This window comes from Episyrphus balteatus, chromosome 1, assembly GCF_945859705.1.
Source record: "Episyrphus balteatus chromosome 1, idEpiBalt1.1, whole genome shotgun sequence".
Classification (NCBI taxonomy): domain Eukaryota; kingdom Metazoa; phylum Arthropoda; class Insecta; order Diptera; family Syrphidae; genus Episyrphus; species Episyrphus balteatus.
In genome coordinates, this window is record NC_079134.1 from 72,288,851 (window position 1) to 72,313,182 (window position 24,332).

Below are 24,332 nucleotides of genomic sequence, written 5' to 3' on the forward strand. Positions count from 1 at the left end.
AGTAGGTATTGTATTTCCTATGGAATGGGAACACTGGTTTTGTTGACAAACCACTTTTGGTTAAGGCGAATGCCGTATTTCTCTTTCATCCTATCCTTAAGCGGTGTTTGTTTTTTGCCGTGTGCTTGTTCTAGTTTCTGTTTTCTATTGCTATTCTGTGTTGGTTCGTGGAAAATAAAACTTATATATGTGAGTACAAAAGGTCACCAATATCAATGGAGAAGGACTTTTCTTTAAAATAAATATGATGTGCGTTAAATTTGAGCAGGAGTGTATATAAAAAAAAATTCTTTTTAAAAAAGTGGCTCCAGATTACCAAACTTTTTCTAAAAATTCTTTTTGATGCATTTAAAAAAAAGTTTTTTAACTTTAAACCAAATTTTATATTATTTTAAGTTTTTTTTTAACTTTTGAATAATAGTCTTTTATGAATTTTTAAAAAGCTTAAATATTTCAAGCAACTTTTGATTTTTGATCAAATACGTGCGACTCAGTTTTGCATTATTTTTTTTCATTGTGAATTCGAATAAGTAAAAAATTACTTTTTTTTGGAAACTATATGAGTCTTTAAATTAAATAAAAGATAAAGAATTTTCTTATACTCATATATTATATGTTGTTTATTTAACAAACGTTTTCGGGAATTCTTCCCATCTTCAGGTTCAAGCAAATAATAAATATTTTAAATATTTTAAATTTAAATTTATATAAAAATCAATTTATCAAATCTCTTAAATTTAAAAAATTAAAGTAATTTTTAAAAAGTATCAAATAAGAATGTATGAATTTTAATTTGGTTTTAATATAAAATAAGATAAATGAATAAATGCGTTTTAGAATTTTGTCTCAAATATGTCTTTAGTTGTAAAGGGTTTCAAAAATACATGTAAGGAAGATCGTTCAAATAATTTGTTTTTATTCATATTATTTGTACGATGAATATATATATACATAAAATAAGATAAATGAATAAATGCGTTTTAGAATTTTGTCTCATATATATATTCATCGTACAAATAATATGAATAAAAACAAATTATTTGAACGATCTTCCTTACATGCATTTTTGAAACCCTTTACAACTAAAGACATATTTGAGACAAAATTCTAAAACGCATTTATTCATTTATCTTATTTTATATTAAAACCAAATTAAAATTCATACATTCTTATTTGATACTTTTTAAAAATTACTTTAATTTTTTAAATTTAAGAGATTTGATAAATTGATTTTTATGTAAATTTAAATTTAAAATATTTAAAATATTTATTATTTGCTTGAACCTGAAGATGGGAAGAATTCCCGAAAACGTTTGTTAAATAAACAACATATAATATATGAGTATAAGAAAATTCTTTATCTTTTATTTAATTCATTGTGAATTCCTAAAAATATATTTATTCATGGCTAATAAGGTTATGGTAATTCAATTTTGATTCAGAGTTGAAATTATCTCAACAGTTTTGAAACTTAACATTAAAAAAAAATATTTAAGAGACTAAAACGTTTTTGTTCAAATTTTTTTTTATGAAATCGGTGGTGTTTACGAGAAAAGGTTCTAAGGGAAATACCGTTAATTACGGTCCAAATTTTTCACACTACATTTTCATTTCATTTCTGATTGTTATTTCGAGTTTGATTGGGCACGTTCAAACAGTTAACATAAACCTATCGGATAGCTTTTAGTTGTTTTAAACAATGTTAAAAATTAGCAAAGAAAAGAACCATTTTCTGTTCTAATCTGAAGGTATCCGATTATTTTTGGTATACCTCAGGTATCCGAATAATCAGCTGAGAAACATTTAGTTTTTTTTTTATTTTGACTTCTATTCGCGTGATTATTCAGCTTGAAAATAAAATAAATTTGCAAGAAATAAAGTTAAATCGATTGTGCAAGTACTATGTGTTTTAAATATCTTAGGATGCTTACGATAAAAACCGATTAAAAGACGTCGACTCAAGTTGACTTCAGTTTATTATAAGATGTAGAAATATAGTTTAGGTTAAGTTAAGTACAAAATATATTATAGCAAATTCATTATAGCAAATTCATAGAAAGTAAGTTTTAGAAATACATAGAATATACATAGTATTATGGTAAGTGACAGTTAACAACAGTAGTTTTAAGCATTAAACAGAAGTATAATATAATAGAAGATATTAAATGTTGTTTAATTCAACACTCCTCGTCAACATTTGCTCATATGTTCAAACTTCATTCCCAATGATTGGAAACAGAAAAATTGCTTGTCTCTCGTAACCGCTTTTGTTAATCCGTCTGCTGCCATTAGTTCAGTTTGAAGGTAACTGATTTTAACTGCACCTTTCTCAATTGCTTCTCGGATAAAATTGTACTTATAATCCATATGCTTGGTTCTTGATTGCTTGCCTTCATAGTTTGCGATTTGTTGTGCACTCTGGTTGTCGCAATAGACCATAGTAGGCTCTGCTATGTTTTTCTAATAGAAAACGTTCTGCATAAGCTTCTTTGGCAGCTTCAGATAGTGCAATATATTCTGCCTCTGCGCTAGACGTTGCTACAGTTCGTTGCTTTTTGGATTCCCAGCTGATAGCAGCTCCTGAAAGTATAAAACAGAAACCGGTTTGAGACTTCCTATCGTTTATGTTTTCAGCCCAACTCGCGTCAACATAGCCTATCAAGGGCATATTAGTTTTATGAAAAACTAGTTTTGCATTTTTCGTGAAATTAAGATAACGCATTAAATGGATCGCAGAGTTCCAGTGTTGTCTCTTCGGATTTTGGGCAAATTGTGCTAAACTGCTTACACTGTATGCAATATCAGGTCGACTGAATACTGCAAGATGCATCAAAGATCCAATTAACTCTTGGTACTTCTGTGTCTCAACAGCTGCACGTTCTCCAATGACAGTTGCTTCCTTTTCAAGTTTAAGTTTAACCTGCATAGGGATAAAATTTGGTTTAGCGTTTTGTAAATTATATTTAAATAAAAGATTATTTATGTAACGAGTTTGAGAGATTGATAAAGTTTGATCTTGCTTTTTGATCTCAAGTCCTTTGCAAAGAGAAGGACGTCCAAGATCTCTTATATCAAAACTTTCAGAAAGCTTTTGCTTTATTAATTTTATTCTTAATTTTAAATTTGATGCTACTATTATATCATCTACGTATATTCCTATATTAGTAATTTCCTCTTCATTGATTTTAAAATAAACAGAATGATCGTATTTCGATTGGCATAAGGCCAAGTTTTCCAGATTTTCATTTAAAGTTGTGTATGCCATTGTCGGCTCGCCTGATTCAGTCCATAAAACACTTTATTCAAGTGACACACCTTTTGTGGATGATCATTGTCGATAAAACCTTCAGGCTGATGCATGTAAAGCTCCTCGATTTAGACTTCATCCAAGTGATGAAGTTCTAAATCATGCTGAACTGAGAGAGCATAAATCAGACGAAGTGAACTTTGACGTATGACCGGAGAAAAAGTTTCCACATAGTCGATTCCATATTTTTGAGGCTAGACTTGTCGCTAAAGGTTAGCGACAAGTCTAGCCTTACGTCTCTCAATTGTTCCATTAGGATTGTATTTTGACTTGAAAACCCACCGGGAGCCGATGGCTTTACGATTTGTTGGTAGTTCGCATAATGTCCAAGTACTGTTATCTAAAAGACACCGATACTCATCCTTCATAGCTAAAGACCACTCATGAGCATCAGGGGAGTTCATGGCTTCTCTGAAATTCTTTGGATCTTCAAGAAAACTGGTAGTTAAGGCTGATTCAACAAATAATTCATCTTGATAATGTGACCTTAGTCTGTTGCTTATAGGCTCAGAATTCGTATCCGTTTCCTGTGGTTCTGGCTGCTTGTCTTTTATTTTATTAGGCTGTCTTCTGCACATAACATTTTCTGTATCATTGGTTTTTTCATGTTTACCTTTATTCATTTCCTCATTTTCTTCTTTTTTTATTTTCTTTGGCTTTTCCGGTATGTCGTATGTCTTTGAAGACTTTTCTGTTTTTGTAGGGAATGGCAGTCTTGTTTGTTTCCCTCTAATACATGCAACGCAATCTATTTGATTGTTTTTAAAATTTGGCAACCCTATAACCATTGAGTGATTTTTCAATTTGAGAATTGATGTGCAATTCAAATGACCATATCTCTTATGCCAGCATTCTAAAAGGTTATTTCCCTGCTCAATACTCTCTGCTTTCTTGCATTGGTCTTCTTTCAGTGCAAGTACAACTGAGTACAATCCCTATCGTTTCACAGCTTCTAACAACAGCTTATCACCACGAAATATTTGTGCACGTGCTCCTTCTATCAATACTCTACACCCATTATCAGTAGCTCTGCTTGTCGAAATGAGATTACTTCTCAAAGTTGGAACATAGAGACTACGATAAAAACAAATTTTCGTTTCTTCTCCGTTTACTTTGATCTCTAATTGTACCGTTCCTATGCCCTCGACACTTGCTGACTTTTTATTTGCAACTTGTACTTGACCGGAAAAACTCGTGTCTAGATTTATGAAGAATTGTTTATCACAACACATGTGCGAAGTTGCTCCGCTATCTATGAACCAGTTTGATCCTTCTAAGTTATTGTTTATTGTGCTAACGTTCTGCAAAATTCCCTCAAATGGTGTACTTTCTTCAAATTCTCTTGTCATAAAACCTTCCTCATGTGAACTATTTTCAGCTAATCGTAATTTTTCCTTCTGAATTCTAACGCGGCAGTCTTTTTTCATATGCCCTTTGCGCCCGCATCGATGACAATTATAATTAAAACTTGATTTTGACGTACCTGATTGCTGTTCATGTGGTTTTCTTTTATGGAACATAACCTTAAGTGCATTATCTTTCCGATCCATTGTAGATTTCCTTTTATCGGCCACCTCCAGTAGTCTAGCACGGAGAACATCCATTTTCGGGAATTCGTTGCTCGCATCATAGGCAGCTTGAATGTCCTTAAAGCTCTCCGGTAATCCATCCAGCATCAGCATCACCAACAGCTCATCATCCAGCTTTGCATCCATCTCTCGCAACCGTGTTACAATTAAATTGAAATTAATAAGATATTGCTCCATATTTTCATTTTCAAGCATTTTGACATTAATTAACTTACGAAACTCCTCGACCCTTTGCCGGGTACCTTTTCGATCGAACGCAGTCTTCAAAAAATCCCAAAGCTCTTTGGACGTAGTGTATGATCTTACGAGGGATACTTGGGCGGGTTCCATAGCAATTATAAGTTCGCATTTAGCATCCATGTCTTTGGTGTTCCATTCCTCAATTTTAGCAGCATCTGTTAATGGTTTAACTTCCAGTCCCAGCACAATTTTCAATAGACGACTCTTGTGCAAAACTGCCTCCATTTGAGGCTTCCATGCCCAAATAACACGGTGTTACAAAAATGAGGTTTCAAAATATACGAGACCTATCAAAAAATTCTAGCTTCGACAATGTTTTACCCATTTTCGAGACATGCCCTGATTTTAGACAGTTTCGGCAAATTTACAGTTTCTGATAGAAGATAAATATACCTTTTCAACAATGTATAAAACATATAACTCGGTTAAACCACTTAGAATTTATAAGCTGTCAAAGTTCAAAAATTCCATTTCTTTCGGCATTTGCCCAACTTCGGCATCAATTTAAAGTATATGTTTTCAAAACAATATGCTATTTAAAAAATATATTCTAAAACTATATCTATTACCCAATCAATCGAGGTATTTTTTATGAACATCACTTCAAAATTGGCCTAGAAAAAAAAAAAATTTGTCCAGACTGTGAATTTTAGTACAAAAATTACTCACACAGAAAACTGCCTCAATTGATTCCTTATCGAACAGTGAAAACTATATGTCTATGTCTTTTTATTTTTTGAGAAAATTGAAAAATTATTTTATCAGATTTTTCTTTTTTCAAAATATTTTTTTGTTTTTATTTGTTTTTATTTTTCAATTTTCTCATAAACTAGAAGACATAGAAACATATAGTTTTCACTGTTCGATAAGGAATCAATTGAGGCAGTTTTCTGTGTGAGTAATTTTTGTACTAAAATTCACAGTCTGGACAAACTTTTTTTTTTTCTAGGCCAATTTTGAAGTGATGTTCATAAAAAATACCTCGATTGATTGGGTAATAGATATAGTTTTAGAATATATTTTTTAAATAGCATATTGTTTTGAAAACATATACCTACTTTAAATTGATGCCGAAGTTGGGCAAATGCCGAAAGAAATGGAATTTTTGAACTTTGACAGCTTATAAATTCTAAGTGGTTTAACCGACTTATATGTTTTATACATTGTTGAAAAGGTATATTTATCTTCTATCAGAAACTGTAAATTTGCCGAAACTGTCTAAAATCAGGGCATGTCTCGAAAATGGGTAAAAGATTGTCGAAGCTAGAATTTTTTGATAGGTCTCGTATATTTTGAAACCTCATTTTTGTAACACCGTGTTATTTGGGCATGGAAGCCTCAAATGGAGGCAGTTTTGCACAAGAGTCGTCTATTGAAAATTGTGCTGGGACTGGAAGTTAAACCATTAACAGATGCTGCTAAAATTGAGGAATGGAACACCAAAGACATGGATGCTAAATGCGAACTTATAATTGCTATGGAACCCGCCCAAGTATCCCTCGTAAGATCATACACTACGTCCAAAGAGCTTTGGGATTTTTTGAAGACTGCGTTCGATCGAAAAGGTACCCGGCAAAGGGTCGAGAAGTTTCGTAAGTTAATTAATGTCAAAATGCTTGAAAATGAAAATATGGAGCAATACCTTATTAATTTCAATTTAATTGTAACACGGTTGCGAGAGATGGATGCAAAGCTGGATGATGAGCTGTTGGTGATGCTGATGCTGGATGGATTACCGGAGAGCTTTAAGGACATTCAAGCTGCCTATGATGCGAGCAACGAATTCCCGAAAATGGATGTTCTCCGTGCTAGACTACTGGAGGTGGCCGATAAAAGGAAATCTACAATGGATCGGAAAGATAATGCACTTAAGGTTATGTTCCATAAAAGAAAACCACATGAACAGCAATCAGGTACGTCAAAATCAAGTTTTAATTATAATTGTCATCGATGCGGGCGCAAAGGGCATATGAAAAAAGACTGCCGCGTTAGAATTCAGAAGGAAAAATTACGATTAGCTGAAAATAGTTCACATGAGGAAGGTTTTATGACAAGAGAATTTGAAGAAAGTACACCATTTGAGGGAATTTTGCAGAACGTTAGCACAATAAACAATAACTTAGAAGGATCAAACTGGTTCATAGATAGCGGAGCAACTTCGCACATGTGTTGTGATAAACAATTCTTCATAAATCTAGACACGAGTTTTTCCGGTCAAGTACAAGTTGCAAATAAAAAGTCAGCAAGTGTCGAGGGCATAGGAACGGTACAATTAGAGATCAAAGTAAACGGAGAAGAAACGAAAATTTGTTTTTATCGTAGTCTCTATGTTCCAACTTTGAGAAGTAATCTCATTTCGACAAGCAGAGCTACTGATAATGGGTGTAGAGTATTGATAGAAGGAGCACGTGCACAAATATTTCGTGGTGATAAGCTGTTGTTAGAAGCTGTGAAACGATAGGGATTGTACTCAGTTGTACTTGCACTGAAAGAAGACCAATGCAAGAAAGCAGAGAGTATTGAGCAGGGAAATAACCTTTTAGAATGCTGGCATAAGAGATATGGTCATTTGAATTGCACATCAATTCTCAAATTGAAAAATCACTCAATGGTTATAGGGTTGCCAAATTTTAAAAACAATCAAATAGATTGCGTTGCATGTATTAGAGGGAAACTAACAAGACTGCCATTCCCTACAAAAACAGAAAAGTCTTCAAAGAATATTTTGGAAATAGTACACACGGAATGCGGTCCCATGAACATGGAATCAATAAACAAAAACATCTATTTTGCTACTTTTATCGACGACTACTCTCGTAAGGGGTTTGTATACTTTTTGCGACAAAAAAGTGAATACTTGAGTGTTTTTAAGAATTTTAAACAACTAGTTGAGAATGAGACAAATTTTAAGATTAAAACACTGCGGAGTGACAATGCACGAGAGCTTTTGAGTGAAGATTTTTCCAAGTTCTTATCCGGAAATGGTACCAAGCGACAACTGACTGTCAAGTACATACGGTGTAGCTGAGCGCATGAATCGCACGTTGGTTGAGATGGCTCGCTCTTTTATGATTGAAGCAAATCTTCCTAAATTCTTATGGGCTGAATTGATTCTCACTTCGGCCTACATTCGGAATCATTGTCCTACTGTCCTGAACGAGAAAAAAACCCCTGAACAGATTTGGATAGGTAGAGTGCCAAATATTAGTCATTTTCGTCAAATAGGTTGTCGAGCTTTTGTTCTTAACAAAGCCCTAGGCAGATCAAAACTGGATCCAAAAAGCGATGAATTTGTTCTAATTGGATATTCGGTTGAATCGAAGGCATATCGTCTGTGGAAAAGAGGGTCAAGAACTGTTGTCAAAAGTAGAGACGTTCGTTTTATTGAAACAATTGATATCAATCAAACTAAAACTGAAAATAGCAATTTTTATGAGTATAACTTAAGCAATGCGAATACAATAAAAAAGGTACTAGAGGTACCGGAAAAGCCAAAGAAAATAAAAAAAGAAGAAAATGAGGAAATGAATAAAGGTAAACATGAAAAAACCAATGATACAGAAAATGTTATGTGCAGAAGACAGCCTAATAAAATAAAAGACAAGCAGCCAGAACCACAGGAAACGGATACGAATTCTGAGCCTATAAGCAACAGACTAAGGTCACATTATCAAGATGAATTATTTGTTGAATCAGCCTTAACTACCAGTTTTCTTGAAGATCCAAAGAATTTCAGAGAAGCCATGAACTCCCCTGATGCTCATGAGTGGTCTTTAGCTATGAAGGATGAGTATCGGTGTCTTTTAGATAACAGTACTTGGACATTATGCGAACTACCAACAAATCGTAAAGCCATCGGCTCCCGGTGGGTTTTCAAGTCAAAATACAATCCTAATGGAACAATTGAGAGACGTAAGGCTAGACTTGTCGCTAACCTTTAGCGACAAGTCTAGCCTCAAAAATATGGAATCGACTATGTGGAAACTTTTTCTCCGGTCATACGTCAAAGTTCACTTCGTCTGATTTATGCTCTCTCAGTTCAGCATGATTTAGAACTTCATCACTTGGATGAAGTCTAAATCGAGGAGCTTTACATGCATCAGCCTGAAGGTTTTATCGACAATGATCATCCACAAAAGGTGTGTCACTTGAATAAAGTGTTTTATGGACTGAATCAGGCGAGCCGACAATGGCATACACAACTTTAAATGAAAATCTGGAAAACTTGGCCTTATGCCAATCGAAATACGATCATTCTGTTTATTTTAAAATCAATGAAGAGGAAATTACTAATATAGGAATATACGTAGATGATATAATAGTAGCATCAAATTTAAAATTAAGAATAAAATTAATAAAGCAAAAGCTTTCTGAAAGTTTTGATATAAGAGATCTTGGACGTCCTTCTCTTTGCAAAGGACTTGAGATCAAAAAGCAAGATCAAACTTTATCAATCTCTCAAACTCGTTACATAAATAATCTTTTATTTAAATATAATTTACAAAACGCTAAACCAAATTTTATCCCTATGCAGGTTAAACTTAAACTTGAAAAGGAAGCAACTGTCATTGGAGAACGTGCAGCTGTTGAGACACAGAAGTACCAAGAGTTAATTGGATCTTTGATGCATCTTGCAGTATTCAGTCGACCTGATATTGCATACAGTGTAAGCAGTTTAGCACAATTTGCCCAAAATCCGAAGAGACAACACTGGAACTCTGCGATCCATTTAATGCGTTATCTTAATTTCACGAAAAATGCAAAACTAGTTTTTCGTAAAACTAATATGCCCTTGATAGGCTATGTTGACGCGAGTTGGGCTGAAAACATAAACGATAGGAAGTCTCAAACCGGTTTCTGTTTTATACTTTCAGGAGCTGCTATCAGCTGGGAATCCAAAAAGCAACGAACTGTAGCAACGTCTAGCGCAGAGGCAGAATATATTGCACTATCTGAAGCTGCCAAAGAAGCTTATGCAGAACGTTTTCTATTAGAAAAACATAGCAGAGCCTACTATGGTCTATTGCGACAACCAGAGTGCACAACAAATCGCAAACTATGAAGGCAAGCAATCAAGAACCAAGCATATGGATTATAAGTACAATTTTATCCGAGAAGCAATTGAGAAAGGTGCAGTTAAAATCAGTTACCTTCAAACTGAACTAATGGCGGCAGACGGATTAACAAAAGCGGTTACGAGAGACAAGCAATTTTTATGTTTCCAATCATTGGGAATGAAGTTTGAACATATGAGCAAATGTTGACGAGGAGTGTTGAATTAAACAACATTTAATATCTTCTATTATATTATACTTCTGTTTAATGCTTAAAACTACTGTTGTTAACTGTCACTTACCATAATACTATGTATATTCTATGTATTTCTAAAACTTACTTTCTATGAATTTGCTATAATGAATTTGCTATAATATATTTTGTACTTAACTTAACCTAAACTATATTTCTATATCTTATAATAAACTGATAAAATAGTTTTTCAATTTTCTCAAAAAATAAGAAGACATAGACATATAGTTTTCACTGTTCTTTAAGGAATCAATTGAGGCGTTTTTTTTTTTTTTTTACTAAAATTCACAGTCTGGACAAAAATAGTATAAAATGAGTTTTAAAAATTTTTTTTTCGCCTATTTTTAACTTTGAAATCGATTATTTAAAAAACTATTAGTAGTCCAGTAATTTTAGGTTTTATCTGCGGAAAAATTCCTACTGGGCTGAATTTTGGTATACAGCTTAATGACGGCTTTGTTATGAAGATGTGAATATTTTTAAGAAAGTTGGCCACCTAGGTTTCTATAGATTTATTTTATATCACAGGTGTTTAAAATTTTTCATAAAATACTTTTTTTGCATTTTGCATCAAAAAACAGATTTCAAAATTTTTTTTACGAAAATGTGCAATAGCTATGAAATTTTTAAAGTGTTTATGTACTCATCCAATTATTGTAGAAAATTATAAAAAAAAGAAATAAATAAAATTCATTCATTCGTGGTTGTAGTGAACGAAAACATAAGATGATAAAATTTAAAATACACTGAACGAAAAAAAGTCCATATTTTATGAACTGGTTGCGATAGAACTTTTTTCTATCTGTTTTTAGAACAATCATAAGTGTAGCTATAAGCCGTTTTAGGGTTGTCCATTCTCTATTGCACACCCTGTATATTTTCAGACATATTCTAAACAAAAATTCCCAGGGAAATGGTTTCGGGAGAAGGGCCCCAATCGGAAAAATGGCGAAAATTTCCATTTTTTTTTGGTTTCCCCATATTCTTAACAGTTGAGGAACAAAATTCAAGCTAAAAAAATAATGAAATTTCAGGAACTTTTCAGTTAGGAGTTTTTTTTTTTCAGGAATAGGATTATGAAGATTACAACTAAACTTCAACTTTTTGAATCGTTATACCTAAGAAACGGTGGGTCTTAGGAAAAAAAGTGTCATGACACTTTTTATATATAATAATCTGGTCTACAATTCTTGCTTTGAAAATTTTTTGATAAGACTTACCGTTTTGCTGAAAATCGTGAAAAACCAGTTTTTGTGACCTTTTGACCCCTATAACTCTTAACGCGGACACGATATCAATGTCGATTTTTCACATCTTCATAACAAAGCCGTCATTAAGCTGTATACCAAAATTCAGCCCAGTAGGAATTTTTCCGCAGATTGGGCTTAAAAATGACTAAAATGACTGGGCTATAGTTATATTATATAGATTTAAAAATTAGAATCAAATGTACAATTTTTGCTTTCGGAAATGGTATCAATTATTACTGTAAGTGTTGCCGTTGTTTTTTAATAATTTTTTTTTTATTTTGATAATTTTTTTTTAGATAAATGCCCCTCCCACCTAAACGGCGAGAGATAGACCCCCCTCCCAAAGAAAAAAATGAGCTCCTCTACAAAAACCTGTTATCAAATCCTGGCGCCCAAGTTATCCTACTACGTGCCGAAACAACATTTTTGTTCTATACCTAAAAGTTCGAATTTCTGTATCTGGGTTGAAATCGAAAAATTTTTTTTTTCTAAGCCAATTTTGAAGTGATTTTCATAAAAAATAGCTCGATTGATTGGGTAATAGATATAGTTTTAGAATATATTTTTTAAATAGCATGTTGTTTTGAAAACATATACTTTAAATTGATGCCGAAGTTGGGCAAATGACGAAAAAAATAGAATTTTTGAACTTTGACAGCTTATAAATTCTAAGTGGTTTAACCGAGTTACATGTTTTATACATTGTTTAAAAGGTATATTTATCTTCTATCAGAAACTGTAAATTTGCCGAAACTGTCTTAAATCAGGGCATGTCTCTAGCTCATGTCATTCAAAAGGATGCCATATTTGCCATGGCAAACATAATTCCCTTTTACATCATAAGAAGGATTCAAGACAATCTTTTAAACCAAAACAATTCAATAATAATAATAATCCGCAGGTAGTCAGCAGCAGGCAGCTCCAAGTGCGGGAGGTCCAACTCCATAATAAAGCTGTAATAATAAAACGCTCAAACAAAATAAGAAAAAGAAATCTTTCAACTCTTTTCGTGCAAAATGTTTTTTTTTTCAAATAAATCAGATCAAAGACGAGTTGCTATCGCTTTCGTTCCGAATGTCACAAACAAATTACATAAATACTACGAGAAATCAAACATAAAAATCGTACACACAAACAACAAACTTCGTTTATCACTTGGAACTACAATAGACTCTATACCAATGCTTAGCGAAGTGGTGTTTATAAAATCACCTGCAAAGACTGCGATGCTTCTTACATTGGACAGACCAGAAGGGCATTGAAGACAAGAGCAAGTGAACACGAAAGAACAATAGACAACAAGAAAATTCAAAAAGCGATACCATCACACATCTTTAATTTCGACAACACAGAGTCTCACTCTGTTACACTAATTATTGACAACATAAAAATTTTAAAAACAGTAAATGATCCATCTAAGTTAGATGCTTACGAATCTTTTTTCATTCAAACTACAAATAATTTAATGAATTTAGAAGCTGGTGCAATAGAGTCATCTCTTTTTAACTCTTTTTAATGTAAAATTCGTTGTTTATTTACTTTTTGTAAGAGAGCTATTTTTTGTAAGCTATGTATTTAATTTTGTATAAGCGAGTTGTTTTTGTTTAAAATGTCATTTTCAGTTTTGTTCGTTTCATTTTGAAATGCATTCGATAAAATAATAAATATTTATCTGTGTTTTTTTATTTTGTTATCGATTTTTTGCGGTCAGTAAGAAATAAAATACTATTCTATAATAAATTATAACGACCACAAATGTACGTTCTTTTAACATTCGGTGATTAAATATCGAATATATTTTCATATAAAACCAACTCCAAATTTTCTATAAGTAACCAACAAGAGCTTCTTCAAAGGGGGGAAAGTCAGGTAGCAAATGCAGCTAGTTGTTCCAGATCGAAACCACAGCAAGTTTATCTAGCAACAGCTTTATTTAAAGTCAAGTCTGCACATGGAACATGGCTTCCTTGCCGTGCCTTGTTAGATTCAGGGTCGCAAATTCATTTTGTGACGGCAGCTTTGGCTCAAGCACTGGGTCTCCCGAAATATAGGGCTGAAACATCAATTAGTCGCATTGGAGGGCATGGTACACAAACACAGTTCGCTATATCACTCACTTTAGAGTCACATAATTCTGGTTTTAAGTCAAGTCTTGAGGCTACTATTCTTCCAAGGATAACAGATTACCAGCCACATGAAGTTGAGTCAAAGTACTGGAATATACCAACTCACATTCAGTTGGCTGATCCAGGATTCATGAAAAATAATAAAATAGATTTGCTTATTGGTGCTGAGCTATTTTTTGATCTTATTCTTCCAGGGGAGATAACCATTGGAGACCAACTTCCTTCACTGCGAAATACAAAACTGGGATGGATAGTCGCAGGTGGCGTCCAAACTTCTAACCACAATGTTGTTTGCACCATTGCCACGAGGCCAACTCTATCAACATTGGAGAAACTTGTGAGTAAATTGTGGGAATGCGAGACCCATGAGACTGAAGTTAAACGCATGAGTGTTGAAGAGCATAACTGTGAGGAAATTTTCAGCTCCAGCACAAACATTGTTGCAAGTGGAAGATTCATGGTAAGTCTTCCTTTCAAAAAAAATCTATCATGTTTAGGTGCCTCTTATGAAAGAGCACGCAAAATATTTCTTACATTAGAACGACGATTCGAAAAAGATAATGAATTGCGAGAACTCTATTCTCAATTCTTATTAGAATATGAAGAATTAGGCCACATGAGTGCAATCGACATCAAAGATATTCGTCAACATCACTATTTCATCCCTCATAATTGTGTGTTGAAGCCAGAAAGCTCTTCAACAGCACTTCGTGTGGTTTTTGACTGCTCGGCAAAAACAACTTCTGGAGTTTCTCTCAATGATATTTTAGGTGTTGGACCGACAGTTCAACATGATCTCTTTTCAATCATAATTAATTTCAGACTAGAAAGATTTGCGTTCACAGCAGATATAAGCAAAATGTACCGACAGGTTCCAGTAAGGCCAGAAGACAGGGCTTTTCAACTAATATTTTGGCGACCTAAAGGTAATATGCCTTTAAAGGCGAATAAACTTAATACCCTGACCTACGGATCAGCTTGTGCCCCATATTTAGCTACCAAATGTCTTGTCCAGCTCGCAGACAATAATCAAGATGTGCACCAAAGAGCATCCCAAACTATACGTGACAACATTTACGTCGATGATTTACTTGCTGGAGCAGACACAGTTTCAGATGCCAGAGAATTACTTGAAAATATAACGCTTCTTCTGGGAAAAAGTAAATTTGAATTAAGAAAATTCTGTTCCTATAATGATCTCATCCTTAAGAACATTCCTGAATCACATAAAGAAAATCTTGTCAGATTCCATCACTCTGACGTAATCAAAACCTTGGGATTGATTTGGAATCCAATACTAGATCAATTTGAATTTGGGTTTAATTCAGAAAAATGTACAACACCAAGGATGCCTGTAACTAGCAGAACTGTTTTATCTGATCTCGCACGATTGTTTGATCCTTTGGGTTTATTGAGCCCAGTCATAATGCTTGGTAAACTCTTCTTACAAGACTTGTGGAAGACAGAGTTCTCGTGGGATGACAAGATTCCTACGGATCTCGCTGAAAAATGGAACAGGTATGTGCAGCTGTGAACACGAAAATAACAGTGCTTACACAATTTTCATAAAAAGTAAAATATTTTTAAAGCGCTGCTTTGCAAAAAAGTTTAAAATTATATTTTGCATTGATCGGGACCTCAGTTATCATATCCAAAGTTTTCAACTTTTCAAATATGCTTATCACATTCTTGTATAAGGCATTTATTGAAACACTCTAGTTTTTGCCCGAACATTGAAATAGCAGTGTCTTTGTTTTTTCTCTTTCAAGCTTCCAAATGTAACTTTTTTCATTTTTTTGGTAGGCAAACGTTTTTTGAAAGTGTTATTTCTTCTATAAGCCTAAATTGGCATTATCAAAAGTTGTCAACATGGCCCGCAGAAAGCATTGTTCCCAAAAGTTCATGAAGTTCAATAAAACAAACTTTACTAAGAGGAAAAAACTTACTAGTTCATCTGAGATATTGTAGAATACCCTGTTGAAATAGTTAGCAATACAGCAACATCCAAAATAGTAACATTAGCTCGAAACACGTAATCTAAAAAGAATCAGGACTTAGAGAAGTGATTGACAAATTAGCTTATTGGCAAAGTATCATTCTTTAATAGGATCCAATAACTAAAAAATTAACTACAAGTTTCTGTTAGCCCTATGGCATAAACAGAACATGTGCTGGAAGCTTAACTACTAGCCTAAAGTCTGCTAAAAGCACCATTACTGACGAAAAATCATGTAGGAAAAAAGATTAAGTTCGTAAACGATTGGCCCAAGATGCAAGTGAGGAACTTTCTATGCACTAATGATACCAAAATAGTTTTTTTTGTGTTTAAGGGTCTTTTGATATTCTCCTTGAAAGATTAAAGATTCCAAGAACATAAACCAAAGCCGAATACTAAATCCACATACGCACAACATTTAATAGAAAACAACCATAATTACACAAACTTCGATACAAATTTAACACCATTACACATAATTAATAAAAAAGGGAAGGCACTGGATGCAACCGAAGAATTTGAGATCTTCAAAGCATACCAATTAGAACGGGACAACATATTGAACGACAAACTAACCATCAAAAACAATACACTTTACAACAATACACTTGAATACGTGTTTCGAGCTAATGTTACCAATTTGGATGTTGCTGTATTGCTTACTATTTCAACAGGGTATTCTACAATATCTCAGATAAACTAGTAAGTTTTTTCCTCTTAGTAAAGTTTGTTTTATTGAACTTCATGAACTTTTGGGAACAATGCTTTCTGCGGGCCATGTTGACAACTTTTGACAACTTTTGATAACTTTTGATAATGCCAATTTAGGCTTATAGAAGAAATAACACTTTCAAAAAACGTTTACCTACCAAAAAAATGAAAAAAGTTACATTTGGAAGCTTGAAAGAGAAAAAACAAAGACACTGCTATTTCCATGTTCGGGCAAAAACTAGAGTGTTTCAATAAATGCCTTATACAAGACAGTGATAAGCATATTTGAAAAGTTGAAAACCTTGGATATGATAACTGAGGTCCCGACCAATGCAAAATATAATTTTAAACTTTTTTGCAAAGCAGCGCTTTAAAAATATTTTACTTTTTATGAAAATTGTGTAAGCACTGCTATTTTCGTGTTCACAGCTGTATTTCAATTCTTTAACTTGGAAAAAAAAGTATACCTCGATTTGTAATGTGCCCGTCACTAATAAGAACCGAAATCCATGGATTCTCGGATAGCAGTATGTGTGCACTTGGAGCGTGCGTATACATCCGATGTATTGACCAATCAGGTAATATATATAGTAAGTTACTCTGTTCCAAATCTCGAATCGCTCCATTGAAGGCCATTGAAATTGCTCGTCTTGAACTTCAAGCTGCAGAGCTTTTGGTTGAACTGGTAAAAAGAATACTTCAGACATTTAAGAAGTATGTTCACAAAATAGCTTATTACACGGATTCAACAACAGTGCTGGCTTGGATAAGCACTCCTTCATATGTCTGGGACACATTTGTAGCAAATAGGGTGGCTAAAATCCAAGCAGAAACTCAAATATCACAATGGAATCATATTAACGGAGAAATTAATCAAGCTGACTTAATAACGAGAGGATGTACTCTCGACAACTTATCATCATTGACGTGGTTTGAAGGTCCATAGTTTCTAAAATTAGAAGAATCACAGTGGGAACCAAGTAAGTACACCATTCCACAGGTGGTTCCCGAATTACGAAAGATTAGAACGGTATTGATGACTGCAACTCCAGATCCAGATATAGTAAAAAATATTTATCATAGAAACTCTTTCTATACGTTGCAGAAAATATTCATATACTACAGCAGATTTATAAGGAATATCCGTCGGCTCAAACTACTTAGAAGAAGCGGCATGCTCACTGCTGATGAGTTGCGTTTTGGAACCCGTCTGCTTATGGTATACACTCAACGTATGGCATTTCCTGAAGAATACAAGGCCTTAAAGGATAATGTAAATACAATTTCTCAATCAAGTTTAGCAACATTAACGCCATATTTTGATAAAAAAAAAACATAACCTAATCCGTGTGGGAGGCAGATAGCAAATTCTGCCCTTCTACCGGATGCAAAAAATCAAATACTTCTCCCTAAGAACAACATTGTTACAAGACTACTTTTTGAGCATTTACATAGAAAAAAATTTGCACAGAGCCCTTGTAGCAATTTTGGGACAACAGTATTGGAAACTTAGCATTGGAAGAGAAGCGAGGACAGTGATCAGAAGGTGTATCCATAGCACAGCTGATGGGCAACTTACCAATGGAAAGAGATATTGGTATCATTGTTTATAGCATTCTTGATAGCGCCATTGAGCACAATATACAGAGACAGCCATGTTCTCTGCTCCAGCTGGATCAAGCAAATCTTCCATCGAATTTAAGAGTGCCTAACATTTCAGTGTTAGATATGTTCAAATTAATAACGGTCAAGGGACGAACTCTTCATAATTCAATCATCTTCGAAATTTTAATTCCCTTAACCGAAGATCAGGAATTTCAAGTGTTCAATCTTATTCCATTGCCTATAAGACACAAGAACATGAGTCTCTTAGTTGATGTAACAAAACCATATCTTGCGGTTACGTTAGCCAGAAACAAATTTTTTGGTTTAACGGAATTCGAGTTCTCTTCCTGCAAGCTTATAGAAATCATGAGAAATCATCTTTGTACTCAAATTGTGCCGACGAACATTCATCAACACAATTTGCAGGTTTGTGAAATGGCTCTCCTTAATCATGAAGATAGTGCGTTGGATGAATGTATTTTAAGTGAAACACCATTCCAAAATAAATGGCACGCATTAAAACAAAGCAGCAGTTGGCTATTTTCTTTGACAACCAATGCCGCTGGCTTTCTCATTTGCAACGGAGTTACTAGCAGCATAGATTTAGTAGGCAATGGTGTGATTGATTTCAACGATATGTGTACACTAAAGGTTGGAACCACCATCATAAACGGACGCTCAAACTACCAGACTACGATAGCAAAATCATTCGTCCCAAGTGCAAAAATCGCTGACTGGATCGGAACCCGTAGCATTGCCAAAGACCTTTTGTCCCTCCATTGAAGGTAAGCTCAATTGAATTTAATAAAATTAAAAATCTTTCACAGAAAATAGAAGACATGAAGAAAGACATATCATCTTCAGAAGACCCCCACTTAAACATCCATGATTACCATCATTATGGTTTAAGCTACCTGCTGCTGATTATTATTATTGGGATGATAATCGTTTACTATCGACGACGTCAGGAGAGGCCTATTCCAAGACAAAGAAGAACCCTCGCTTTGAAGCCACAGCATTTTGAAGGTTAGGAGCCTTCAAGGAGGGGTGTATGTACAAACTTATAAACGTTTGTACGTTACTTAATTAATTTGCCAATATTTCGTTTTTCTGTAACGAGAATTTCTGAGTGAACGATTGATTAAAAATGTTCACTAGACGAAATACGATCTTTCATATTTCGTCGATTTTGCCATTCCCACGAGAACGTAGTATTATATCTGCATGTGTGACACAGAAGCTCATCGAAATTATTTAATTGTTAAATTGTGAAGCTAGATTTACGTTAGAAATAAATTTATTATACATTCAACTTTCAAAACGATAGGTCGTGTTTGCATTTATTCTTTTACCACACAATAATGTCATACAAGATTTATCTCGAGTCCATCCTCAAACAACATACACATAAGAACCTAAACATTCTATATATTGTATGTAAATACATTTTCATGTCAGCCGGCACGCGAGTTACATGAGCAACCAAACTGCCCCCACACCGTAACTGCTGACCTGATTCAAATATTTTACTTTTATAATAATTCGCTAAATAAGCGATTCTGTATTTAAATATTTTATTTCTAATGAATTTGTATAAATTTAACAAAGTAAGCATTTCCTCAAAGGTTAATGCATTGATGTATCGTTTCCAAGAATTGTCAACAAAAATTCTAAAGAATTATGTATTTTGCTTAATTAACAATTTGTACTTATATTGTATTTATTTTATTGATTTGGAATTTAATTAAAGTTTGTCTTTTGAAGTAGAAAGTTCGTTTTTTTTTATGCTACCGCTCCACGGTAACTTTAACTGGCGCAGTCGTTAGTCCGCGGTGAACAGCTAAGACATTTTTGATGTGGAAATTATAATAAAGCAAAAAAAAAATAAATCAACAAAAAAAAAATAAAAACAGTGTTATCGACTACTCCAATAAAAAGGAAAGAAAAAAAAAAAAAGAAGTATAAACTCTTGCGAACAGTGTGTTTTTAATAAAAAAAAAAAAAAGAAAAAATAACTATTTGGAACTGTTAGCTGTTGGGTTTTGACCCTTTATCACCGAAAGAACCTACCACACATACCAATAAAAATGGAAAAAAGGATAATTCTTCTTGGGTGCATGTGTTTGTGAGTGCTATTACAATTTGTATTTTATCAATCATTTCCTAAATATTAAATTATAAATATATCTCAATTATATTATTTTAAATCTCAAAACAATATTTTCAAAACAATATATGAATTTTATTTTTAAGAATACATACAAGTAATTTGAACAAAATCACAGAATATTTATTCTTTTAAAATCGAATTAATGCCTAAAGAAAAGGGACCTCCTGTAAAACCACGACGCTCATTTTTCCCCTATATCTTTAAATATCTCTCTAATAATCTAAATCGCTTTTCAAGAAGTCTTAATTCCATCCCTGAAAATATAGATTCTTCATTCTCTAGTATTGAATCATTAAACATGACTACCAAACAAGATAACACTACACAAACTACAGAACAAACTATAAATCACAGTGAAATTTTTAATTCTCTTAGGATATCCGATGCCATTAAAGATCTTCCCAAGTTTGACGGGAATCCTCGTCTCTTATTTGAATTCCTAAATAATGTGGAAGAAATTCTTCTTCACATTAGAGGAACTGATAACACGCCTTACGGCCAAATACTTCTCAGGGCTATCCGGAACAAGGTTGAAGGCCAAGCAAATAAAATACTTAATATGTACGGGACCCCTTTAATTTGGGATGATATAAAAACAAACCTTATCCTCCACTATTCCGACAAACGAACCGAAACATCCCTTATTAGAGACCTCCATAATATAAGACAGTATAATAAAACGATTCAATCTTTCTACGGTGAAATAATTGAAATCCAATCTGCTTTATGCAATAATATCTTTATTCAGGAAACAAACCCGTCTGTAATCCAAGCTAAAAAGAATTTGTATTCCGAAATGTGCCTTAATTCATTTTTGAGTGGACTTAATGAACCACTTGGTTCGAGAATAAGAACCATGCAACCTGACTCATTAGCTACAGACCTATCTTGTTGCATTAAAGAACAAAATATATCTTATCAAAGATACTCGCAACAGTATAGATACAGACCATATAACTACAACTCAGGACAAAATCAAACATATTCATATAATTCAAAGCAAAATCCATGATATACAAATAATTCAGACCAAAACCAAACATATCCATATAATCCAAGACAAAATCCAAGATATACAAACAGTTCTGGCCAAAATCAATCAAGGACATACTATAATAACCAAAACCAATGGCAATCAAATAATCCATTTTCTAAATCACCTCAAATGCGAAATACACAAAATTCCAGCAAAACTTCCCGTAAATAAATTGAATGGTGACATAATTTTAAATACCATAGAACTTAAACCAGATGTATTTATATCACAAGGCATCTACAGAGCAATTAATGGCTACAGCACCGTCGAGATAACAAACTACTCCGAATCCGACGAAAATATACTTTTAGAAGAATCATTACAATCAACGGAGTACCAACCAGAGGAATACTTAGAACTTAACAATCTGCACATTGCACCGGAAGAAGAGAAAACTACTGAGAGGAAGAACATAGAGCATCTACTTCGTACCGATCATCTAAATAGAGAAGATAAAAATCAACTTCTAAAATAATGTAAACGGTACAATTATATCATATACATAGAAGGAGAGCAACTTACCTTTTCTAATCAAATCAAACATACTATTAACACAACTGATGACGTACCCATCTATATGAAATCATATAGATACCCATATATACATAAACAAGAAGTACAGGACCAGATTTCAAAAATGTTGGAAAAAGGAATCATCCGACAAAGCTACTCCCCTTGGAGTTCACCTGTGTGGATAGTACCCAAAAAATCGGATGCCAGTGGAAAACAAAAATGGAGACTCGTGATTGACTACAGAAAAGTCAATGAAAAAACAGTCTCAGACAGGTATCCAATTCCCAACATCACCGAAATACTAGATAAATTAGGTAGATGTATGTACTTCACCACCCTCGATTTGGCAAGCGGTTTTCACCAAATCGAAATGGACCCAGCTCACATTCCCAAAACTGCATTCACGGTAGAAGGTGGGCATTACGAATATCTTAGGATGCCATTTGGGCTGAAAAACGCCCCATCCACCTTCCAAAGAGTGATGGACAACGTCCTCAAAGAACTAGTAGGTAAAATATGTCTCGTCTATTTAGACGACATCATTATATACTCCACTTCCATACAAGAACATATCGAGAGCATAAAAACAGTTTTCGATAGACTACGAAGCTCCAACTTAAAAATCCAAATGGACAAATGTGAGTTCTTACGACATGAGATTGCCTTTCTCGGCCATATAATCACACCGGAAGGAACTAAACCTAACCCAAATAAAATTGAGGCTATTAAAAATTTCCCACTCCCTAAAACTAACAAAGAAATAAAATCATTCCTAGGTCTTATTAACTATTATAGAAAATTTATAAAAGACCTCGCAAAAATAACTAAACCACTCACTAATCGACTCAAAAAAGGAGCTGATCAAACTATAGATCAAACATTCATAGAAGCGTTTGAAACATGTAAGAACCTTCTTACGAATAACCCCATCTTAGTCCACCCCGACTTCTCAAAACCTTACTACCGATGCTAGTAACTATGCAATAGGCGCAGTTTTGTCGCAAGGCAGAGTCGGAAGCGACAAGCCCATCTCCTTCGCAAGCAGAACTCTTTCTTCTTCCGAATGCAATTATTCGACAATAGAGAAAGAGCTTCTCGCTATTGTTTGGGCGACCAAATATTTCAGGCCCTACCTTTTCGGACGAAAATTTCTAATTGTTACGGATCATAAACCATTAATGTGGCTTATGAGCCTTAAAGAACCAAATTCAAAATTAGTTAGATGGCGTTTAAAGCTAGCAGAATTCGAGTTCAAAATCGTTTATAAGAAGGGAAAAGCAAACACAAACGCCGACGCTTTGAGCCGTATTAGATTGGTAAATCCGGATGGAACTTATCACGAAATTTTCAATAACGATGAAGACCTTCAAACAGTCCACAGTGCTCAAGAAAATCTAAACGACGGAATCCCAATATCAGAGAAACCCTTAAATGAATTTAATTTGCAAGTCATACTAGAAATTAATGACAAAGGTTCCCCGATGACAGTGGAAACAATTTTCAAAAATAGACAAAGACGAACAATACGTAGAACGACATATGACGAATATATCATGATAGATATACTCAAGAAATTTTTTCCACACAGAAAAAAAACTGCTGTTTATACTACAGACGAAATTTTCTCTATATTGCAAACTTTTTCCAAATATTTTTCCCACAACAAAAGCCTCCGTTTATTAAGATGCACAGAGATCCTTAAAGACATCCGACAACCGGATGAACAAGAGCAGATTATACGTGACTACCATAATCGCTCGAACCACAGAGGAATAAACGAAACATTACTCCATTTAAAACGCGAATACTACTTCCCTCATATGAAGGAGAAAATAGAAAAAACCCTAAACTTCTGCGATCATTGTAAAAAACTGAAATATGATAGAAACCCTCCAAAAATCAAATATGTCCAACCCGAGAATCCCTTAAAACCGCTAGAAATTATTCACTTGGATATATATACAATAAATAAAAACCAAATACTAACAATAATTGACAAATTTTCAAGATTCGCATGGGGATTTCCTCTCAACTGTAGAGAAAGTGTAGCCATATTCAAACAATTCAAAACCTTCATAAGCCTTTACGGCATTTCGAAGAAAATTATATGCGACCAAGGTTCCGAGTTCATCGCGAACATATTCCAAGATTATTGCACAACATGAAATCACCCTTCACTTTACATCGTTCCAACAAACCTCTAGTAATAGTATAGTTGAAAGACTCCATTCAACCCTTACTGAAATTTATAGGATACAAAAAGAATAGAAGAAAAATTAAAAGTTGACCACGAAGAAATTTTATCAGAAACACTCATAACTTATAATAACGCTATACATTCCGTTACAAAACTTACACCATATGAACTATTTTTCGGTAGACCAAATAAATTTCTCAAAACTCTTAAATTCTCAAATGAACACGAGTACCTTCTTAAATTAAATGAGTTTATTGATAACATCTACCCTAAAATCAAAGAAAA

At 33.8% G+C, this 24,332-nt stretch overlaps 1 protein-coding gene across 3 annotated transcripts in view; it reads right to left on the reverse strand.

Moving 5' to 3' along the window:
* Positions 1–24,332, reverse strand: part of LOC129907286 (cell division cycle protein 23 homolog) — a 111,108-nt gene that overhangs the window by 43,048 nt on the left and 43,728 nt on the right. The window contains exon 4 of one of the 3 annotated variants that reach the window (XM_055983403.1): positions 1,389–2,580. The exons of the other annotated variants lie outside the window; for them this stretch is intronic. Coding sequence (XP_055839378.1) covers positions 2,393–2,580 — 188 coding nt within the window. The 3' untranslated portion in view covers positions 1,389–2,392. Of the gene's footprint in view, positions 1–1,388; positions 2,581–24,332 lie in introns of those variants that run through there. 3 annotated transcript variants of the gene reach the window in all.